This window comes from Epinephelus fuscoguttatus, linkage group LG23 (assembly GCF_011397635.1).
Source record: "Epinephelus fuscoguttatus linkage group LG23, E.fuscoguttatus.final_Chr_v1".
Taxonomy (NCBI): Eukaryota; Metazoa; Chordata; class Actinopteri; order Perciformes; family Serranidae; genus Epinephelus; species Epinephelus fuscoguttatus.
Window position 1 is genome coordinate 30087038 of NC_064774.1, and position 9543 is coordinate 30096580.

Genomic DNA, 9543 nt, shown 5'->3' on the forward strand with positions numbered 1-9543 from the left:
TGCAAGTGTGAAGGGCACGGTCTTATATGTTGCCGCTGATAATCTTGGTGCACATTCTCTTGCAGGATTCCTGGAGAGTTTCAAGGTCGACAAGTTTTGCAGATTCTGTCTAGCAAGCAGCAAAGACACACAGCAGCAAGAGGTATGTTCTGGATTCTTTCAGCTCAGAGACAAAGACTCTCATGATAAGCAAGTGCAGGAGGTGAGAGAGGACTCAGAACTGACTCAGACTTATGGTGTGAAAAGAGCATGTCCATTAACTGAAAATCTTGAGCATTTTCATGTAGTGACAGGGTATCCTCCCGACATCTTGCACGACCTCTTTGAAGGCATTGTGCCAACTGAGTTGTGCCTCTGTCTTAAAAATCTGATTAGCAAGAGGTATTTCACGTTAGACACACTAAATCAGACCATCAGACACTTTAATTATACATTCACAGACAAAACAGACCGCCCTCAGATCATCGGAAAGGGATTTTCCACCAAAGGAAGCATTGGTGGAAATGGCCATGAGAATTGGTGTCTCATAAGGCTCCTCCCACTTCTTATTGGTCACTGTGTTCCTGAGGTGATGACACTTGGGAAATTCTGATGCTTCTTAAAGACATAATTGAGCTGGCTGTGGCACCAAGGCATACTGAAGAGACACTGCATTTCATGGAATGTAAAATAACAGAACACAGGTGGCTTCTGCAGTCAACTTTTCCAGGTTTTCAGTTAAAGCCAAAGCATCACTATCTGGAACACTATCCTTACCTTGTGAGGAAGTTTGGTCCCTTGTGCGATGTCTGGACAATGCGCTTTGAGGGGAAACATAAGTTCTTTAAAAAAGCAATTCACAACGCTCAAAATTTCAAAAATGTTGCAATGACACTCGCTACAAAACACCAGAAAGCAGTCAGTTACCATCTTGACTGCAGCGCATTTTTCAAACCATCGGTGGAGATGACAAGGGTTACCCCAGTTTTGCTTGCCTCTTTCCCTTTGAATGTTCAGAGAGTATTTGCTCGAGACATTGCAAAGGTAGATTCTGTTCTGGATGTGTCATCTGTCTGTATAGATGGAATCATGTATCATCCAGGCATGATCCTCTCTTTTGGCTCATGCTCAGGTCTCTCTGAATTTGCCCAGATTGAAAAGATTGTTGCAGCTAACACAGAAATCCTGTTCATCTGCCACAAAATGACCACATGGTACTGTGAACATTTGAGATCTTACCAACTTGTCTGTGGTGATATCCCCTCCACACATGTGGTCAAAATATCGGAGCTGAATGATGTCCTCCAGTTATCAGCATACAGGGTCCAAGGAGAACTTATGGTAACATTAAAACGATATGTTATTTGCTAAATTCTTGTGCATATCCTTTCTCCCCAGATGGCTCTGCAAGAGAAATTCATCATGAGGGTTATTGTCTCAGAGGGAGACATCAGAAAATTGACAATGACAACACGACCGGACACACTTGAAGATTTGATTGGCTGGCTTAAAGGCACTCTCCAAGCAAATTACAACTTTGTCCTGCAGTACCAAGACCCGACTTTAACAATGAACTGTGTAACCTTGAAGATGTCTCAGAGCTCCCAGATAAGCCAACAATTAAAATCATCCCTATGATTGAATTGGCACCAGTCACTCAACCAGTTGAACAATCTTCATTGTGTAGTGACGCAAGCAGCCTGGCAGACACCGAGATCCTGTCCAACTCCTCTCTGGATAGAAGTGCGCCATGGCCGGAGGTGTTTGAAATTCCTAAATTTTCAGTTGATGTTGAGTACCGACTCCGTCAAGGTAACTTGTTATATCTAAGAGATGGAACCTATCTTAAAGTGACAAAAGAGTTGAAGCATGATATCCTTGAGAAATTGGCTGAGGTCATCTATGCATTTGATGCATACCCAAAAAAGGAAGATTTAGAGGTTGTTGCACAGGCTTTAGTAGAGGCGCACCCATGTCTTAAAGCGGGGTCACCCTCTGGCTGTGTTGGATGGAAGAACAGTTTGAAGTTCAAGGTTGGAAATTACAGAGCCAAAATGTGCAAGCGGGGCCGACTTGACGTCACTGTCAACAGTGGTAAACGTGGAAGATACTCAACAAATGGCGACCCTCCAAACAAGGACGTCAAGAAGCCAAGGAAAGGAGAAATAAATTTCCTGCCTCAGTATCCAGAGGGGTTGGATGACCACAACCTGGAAGCAGCTCGCCAGGTTCTAGTCAATGAGATGATGAAGGCAAAGCCAAATGGGTCCCTTATTAAGAAAGAGATGGATAAGACCCTTGCTCTTCGGAGAAAAGAAGTTGTGACAGACAAGCCTGCAATTACCCAGATTGTACAGCGATGGCCAGCACTTTTCTCCGAAAACGAGGTTTGTATGCCTGTTTTGAGTATTTACAAAAAGTGGTCAACACTGTGTGAGAAAAATCGTGTTGAGAGTCATAAATGTCTTTCATTTGACCATGAACCTATACGTTATATTTTCAGGTGTGTTACGAGTTCACCCGAGTGGTGGGGAAAAATCTCAAAGAAAACTTCTTTGAGGCACTTGACCGTTTCTCGCCAAACTTGATGGACCTCTTCAGGAAGAAGAGGGGCCTCAGTGGACAGCTTTTAACTGACCTTTTACGTCAGACAAAGGTAGGCTTGTCTACCTAAACTGACTGCCTGTCTTGCCTCTCTATTATTCCTCCTTTCTTCTCATCTCATTACTTTTCACTGCTCTCCCATTTCCATTTCCTCCTCATTTCTCCAACTCTTTATACTTTGCTATTTTCTTATTTTTATCTCTCCTCTTCTGTCCTTCTATCCACTCCTCTCTGCCCAGGAAGTTTGTAATAAAGTAATTAAATTGTGGATTTTCTGGTATCTCTTTAACCATATACAGTATGAGTGTACTTAGTTATGTCCACTATCTTCCAGACCACTGAGCCAACAGACATCAGGTGCCTTTGTCTTCGGGGACTGCCAGTCGTCTTGGTGCATGACCCATCTGCGTTCTTCAAAACCTGCTCGGTAAGTAACTGAATTTGTTTTGAATATCTGCATTATTGATTCACAACGCGACCATCTGATATGAATTTACTATAACAAATCAAATTACTGCTACCTACTCTAAATTACAAATTAACATTGTACAAAAGTTTGAACTTTCACCTTTGTCTTTATTTCTGTGAAATTGACATCAGCTAGTGTGAGATGGGGAGCAACAAGTAAGGACCCCTCTTTTTATTTTGCTGAGGACTATGGAAAACCCTTACATAAGTTCTTACTTTTTGAGATTAAAGAACAATACTGGTCTTAAATTTGTATCAACTGCAACAATTGCGTCTGTATTGGAAATAGTTTTACACAACTTTTCAGCCTGACTTGGACTGAAAAAGCTCTCCATCTCTGCTGAGCTACAAAACCATTTCAGCACACGTTTTCAAACGGCTCTTGTAATGCACAGATCAAATTATGGTAATGTAAAATTGTCATTGTCCTTTCTTAATTTCTGTGGTCAATACAGCATTATTGACATTACAATGTCCTCTCTTTGTCTGTTTCTTTTTCTGTTAGGATGCAACTGACAAGGACTTGTACAGTGAAACTCCAGTGGGAATCCTCTGCATTGACGAACATCCTCAACTCAACCCATCCAGAGTGAGCATCGTCTTGGAAGGGAGTGTGGTAATGGAGGAGCTGGCCAACCTGCCACAGGCTTTCTGTCTCCTTTTTGGACTGATTTATGCATTGCACTTGGATTACCCCAAGTGCATGAAAAGCACCTTCCACTTTATTCAACAGGTCATGCTAAACCTGGGCAGAGGTGAGCTGAAACCCAAAATTCAATCTTTGAAGAATCAACTATCTGTGTAAAACAGGGGTCTGGATACTTATAGCACTGCTCTGGATCTGAGTGCTGTAATGTTGCACTTTAAAAAGTACCATGTTTACTGTGGGCACTGTTTGATATGCAAGTTTTTTTTATGTATTGCCACTGATTTTGCTGTTTGATTCCATCCTGATTGGTGTATGATTTTTGTTATCAGCACTGATCTAGCAATTTGGTTCCATTACTATTTCAAGCTACAGTATGTTTTATGGCATTGACACTGATTTTGTAGTGTAATTCCATGTTGATTGGTGTATGTTTGTGTTAATAGCACTGATCTACTTTCATTCCTATTGCATTGGCATTGATTTTGTAGTTTTAATGCCATCCTGATTCACAACAGTGCATGAAAAGCACCTTCCACTTTCTTCAGCAGGTCAGGCTCAACTTGGGCAGAGGTGAGGTGAAACCTAAAATTCAATCTTTGAAAAATTAACTGTGTGTTTAAAACGGGTCTAAATACTTATACCACTGTTCTGGATCTGAGTGCTTGGTTACTTGTAATGTTGCACTTTAAAAATACCATTACTGTAGACACTGTTTGATATGCAAGTTTTTTATGCATTGCCACTGATTTTGCAATTTGATTCCATGCCAATTGGTGTGTGATTCGTGTTATAAGCACAGATCTAGTTTAATTCCTATTGTTACCTATGTTTAATAGCATTGTCGTTGATTTTGTAGATTAATGCCATCCTGACTGAGAAGAGTACTATTTGATTTTTTGATTGCAAACCTGTTTTGTTTGATAACATGATAAAGACAAATTTAATTAAACATGTTGACAAGAATGTACTCCTGTGGTTTTGCTTTTTATTTTCTTAATCTGTATAGTTTTTTTTATTATTATTATTAAACAGATTTTATTTGTAGTGGAGTAATTGGACAAAGGAATTTTTAAGGTAAATCAACTTGGAGGTTACTGTATTCAGCTTAAAGTTATAAGTGGAATAAATATGTAAAGCAATTGATATTACTAATGTTTTTATGTTTAATCAACTTGGAGGTTAGTGCACTTAACTTTAAATTAACAGTGGAATAAACGGGCAAAGCAATTAATATTACTAATGATTTTAAGTTGAACAAACTTGGTAGTAAGTGTATTGAACTCAAAATAACAGTGCCATCCACTAATTTTTTTGAGTTAAATCCACTTAAGTTTTCATCAAACATTACTTAATTTTTTTAGGGCAACCAGTTTCCTAAAATTTTTTAAGTAAACTCAACTTATCCGGGTTTACAGTGCACTGCTGCTATTTTTGTTTTGCAAAATTGCAATATTTAAAGGCCCACTCCACTGGCGTTCCCTTGCGGGATTTTCAAATATAAACACCCACTCAGCCTTTAGCCACAGCAGCGATGTCACTGGATCGCTCGGACACAGGAGAGGAGGGGAGAGAAAGAGAGCTGCAGCGTTTTCAGCAGAACATCACATCACGTGAGAAAAAGATTTCAGAAGGGGGTGGAAAAATAGTATTTTGACCCTAGAACATGCATATTTTGACCAAAAGTTGAGTTTTTGGATTGGTATACCTCTAGAACACTAATATAAAGCTACAGAATGATATCAAAATCTCAAAAATGAGTGGAGTGGGCCTTAAAGACTTTGTTGTAGCTGTCTTTTAAAGAAAGATGATGCCAAAACAAGCAATTTTGCAAATGTAGATTTGATTTTTGACATAAATAGGCTTTCCACCGATTGGATCGGCATGATCGGATCTGCCGATATTTGCATAAGTATGCAGTTTGTGAATCGGCCGGAATATCTTAATTCACTGATCTGATCAATGACGTCATTGTCGTGTTGAAACTTTTTGCAGATGCTCCCCCAGCGTTGCATATATTGCAGATGACTTGTTTTATCATTATAGTAACATGTGTTGTCAAGTTATCATGTCTTTTCTCTGCTCTCTCTCTGCTGCAGCTCTCTCTCTCTCTCTCTCTCTCTCTCTGTGTGAGGAATGGTAAGGAAACACAGGATGCTATCTACATTAAATAAGTTATTTAAATAGACATATTGCTCCCTCTGCATGATCGGATCGTGATCGGTTATAGGTTTATTTAAACTACGGATCGGTGATCGGCCTCAAAAATCCTGATCATGTAAAGCCTAGATGTGTATCTCAAATAGAATTTTTATATTGAAAATGACACTGTAACAGACAGAGAGAAAGTGAGTGCATAAAAGCAAAAACAAGGAATACCCCAATACGCATCACATCTCATGTTGTTAATAAAATGCCAAAAATAGGGAAGCCAGGTCTAAAGTGATTAATCAATTGTTTGTTCTTACACAGTGACAATAGAATAATTGCAAGTGATTTTGGTCATTGATGAACATCCCTTTTGAAGATTAGAGTTGTCTAGTAGAAAAATAAGGTAAACCAGTTCATAAAGTGGGGTTGTGTGGCTATGTAATGGGGACAAAGAGAGAACATTTTAACATTCTTATCTTAGTTATTGACTTTATATGGAATTTTCTTCTTGTGACTTTCAATGTATACTCTTAAGGTTGCAATGGTTACAGACATTGGGGGTTCATCTCTGGAAGATGCCACCAGGAGGATGATGTCCTTCCTGATGGTGCCAGAACTCCAACGCCAGTACAACGTCACGGGACGGATGAACAAGCGCTCCTTCAAAGACACGCGTCTTTTTGACGTAAATTCAAGTTTTTAATTGCTCAATGTAACTTTTCCTTGGCCTTTCCTTTATTTATCCAAAGTTAAATGATAGTTTGGCAAAACACATGATTTAGCTGGAGATAACATTAAGGAAGATTTCAACATTGTAACCACTGGCTCAGGATCATCATTTTTCAATGTGAAAATAACACTGCAGTTGACCTTCATAATTTAAAATAAATGAACCAATGTGATGCAATAGTCGTCTTTTTAAAAGCTTCATTATGTCCCAAGCACCGAACGGTGCGAATGCCCTCTTGCATTTGGTCCGATTATTATTAGGGCCCGAGCACCTAAGACGGTGAGAGAACCTATCGGATCTGTATTGATTATTATTATTTATATCATCATTTCATCACCTTTTTGGTGGCTTTCCCATGCCCCAGAATAGGGGTGTCAACGTTTACAAATGTGTCTACACAGAGCTGTAAACTAGCGTGTACACATGAACACGGTGATTTATGAATTTTGACCACAGTTGCGCTTTAGAACCGTATATAACGACTATAGATCAAATACCCCGCAATCACATGGATCCAAAGCTATTCAAGTCGGCTATCAGACAGAAACGTTTATTAAAATATTCAAAGCGAAATCGTAATACAGAAGAGAAAACTTGAAATATAAACTGTGCAAAATCTGCAAATTACCCCGTGGGAGGCTGCAAAATGAAGTCATTTGGAGTGAGCATCGTACCAAGTCATCTCACCTAAAAAGCACCGCATGCATGCGCACATCCTCATCAACTTGGTCTGACAAAGTGTACACTCAACTGTATCTCCATCATGGATGTATATGATCTCCGCTGGTGTTTTTGTCGAAAAACTGCCACACAGCGCTTCACTTCTCGCTGGCTGCCGTCGCGTTTGTGACTCAACTTGAAGTGACGTGATATTGTTTTGTTTTTGTTTTGTTTTGTTTTTGTTTTTTTAAATATATCAACGTAATATTGTGCCCCATGCATCTATTACATTTGAGGATAACTTCACTTGTGGGAACATTTAGTGTAAAGTTAATATTATCATCTCTAGCTTTCATGCAGCGTTTCACCTCTTAATACTTTATTATTAGTGGGAAATGGACGAGGAGAAGGGGGGGACATGCACACGTTTATGATTTGCTATCTGTGTGTACACATGATTTGACACCCCTAGTCCAAAACTCATGAAACTTTGCACAAGCGTTTGTCCTAGAGGTAGTCTCGCTCACCAGACCTTTAGGTCTGGCTGGGCCGACTCTCACTTTAAGATTGGAGAAAAAACGCCCCTGCTTTTTTTTATTTCTTTCAACCAATCACAATCATTCTGGGCGGTGCCACAGCAACGGTGCGCTTGCAAAAATATTCATTCATTTTCTAACCGCTTCATCCTCTTGAGGGTCGCGGGGGGGCTGGAGCCTATCCCAGCTACATTGGGCGAGAGGCAGGGTACACTCTGGACAGGTCGCCAGACTATCGCAGGGCTGACACATAGAGACAAACAACCATTCACACTCACATTCACACCTACGGACAATTTAGAGTCACCAATTAACCTAGTCCCCAACCTGCTTGTCTTTGGACTGTGGGAGGAAGCCGGAGTGCCCGGAGAGAACCCACGCTGTCATGGGGAGAACATGCAAACTCCGCACAGAAGGGCTCCCACGCCCGGGATCGAACCGGCAACCCTCTTGCTGTGAGGCGAGAGTGCTAACCACCATACCACCGTGCCGCCCTGCAAAAATATTGCCGGGGGGAAACAGGTTTTCGTGTAACACGCCCACAAAAATATCGCCTACAGGACTCGAACCATGGCAGAAAAATGGCTACATCCCTGCAAGATCAAACACCGCAAAAGTTAGTAAAGGACGTTTGTCGACTATGACAACCTGAGGTGGTAGGGCGGGACTTCAGCGGGTGGCTCGTTCCGCCCAATGAGAGGCTGATCTATGCAGCGAACTTCCGCCCACTCAGACTATCCCGGAGGTGTCCAAATGCCTCAACAGCGCCACCTTGAAACTTTTGTTTTGTTTTGTTTTTTTTTTTGCACTGACTGACTGACTGACTGACTGACTGATTTAAAGAGCTGATCAGAGCTGCTAGTTGCAGCAAAAAAGAACCTTACTAAGTTGACTTATCATTTGTTTTAAGGGGCACTAAAGAAGAATGCCACCACTCAAGGGGTCAACAAGAAGGATGTGGAAATGGCACTGGGGAAATGATTCACCGGGGCACGGGACAGAGGAGGAGAAAGAGCTGCCAGAGCTCGAAGAGAGCAAGAAACAAGAGCGCAGCAAGATGGCACACAGACACCATAAACGAGTTCAATCTCAAACAGTTTTCTAGTTCTGCTCAAGCATCTGTAGCTTTCTCTGTGATGTTGCTGGTTTCTGCTGTGGCTGTTCATGTATTGTTAGTACGTGCCTGCAAATAATTGAATTGTTAACATTTGGTAACATTACATTACCTATTATTTATTTAGATTTATATATATTTATTTGGAATTAAATATTTTTATTTTGGTAGTTTTAATTTATTTTGATTTTCAGATATTTGAGGTTTGTATTTTATTTTGTTATATTTTAATTTTGTAACATTTTAATTTATTTTTACAAAGGATAATTCATTTTTATAAGAAATACAGTTTCATGAAGCATCAAAAGTGTATTGTCTTGTATTTTCATGCAAAACTTTATACACTTATTTCATTCTTCGTTTTTAGTGATTATGTTAACTTTAAACCCATTTGGGCAGGTGGGGCTTAGATGGGTCTTGCATGAATTGCCCAGTTAAGAACCACATAAGACCCTTTCAGATCCCACTTAGAACACACCTGGGCATCCACGGTTGGCCCCAATGTGGATCCCGTGTGCAATCCCACTTTAACCCCATTTGGGCAGGTGGGGCTTAGTTGGGTCTTGCATGAATTGCCCAGTTAGGACCCACATAAGACCCTTACAGATCCTACTTAAAGCCCATCTGGGCATCCACAGTCGGCCCCCATGTGGAT

The 9543-nt window shown here is 40.5% G+C and overlaps 1 protein-coding gene across 1 annotated transcript; it reads left to right on the forward strand.

The window, feature by feature from the left end:
- The first annotated feature begins 1541 nt into the window (after positions 1-1541).
- On the forward strand, positions 1542-4576 carry LOC125884412 (uncharacterized). The gene is made up of 4 exons (XM_049569347.1): positions 1542-2366; positions 2483-2635; positions 2918-3010; positions 3557-4576. The coding sequence occupies exons 1-4, from the start codon at positions 1614-1616 to the stop codon at positions 3854-3856; spliced, it is 1299 nt and encodes a 432-aa protein (XP_049425304.1). The 5' UTR covers positions 1542-1613; the 3' UTR covers positions 3857-4576.
- The last annotated feature ends 4967 nt before the right edge of the window (positions 4577-9543 follow it).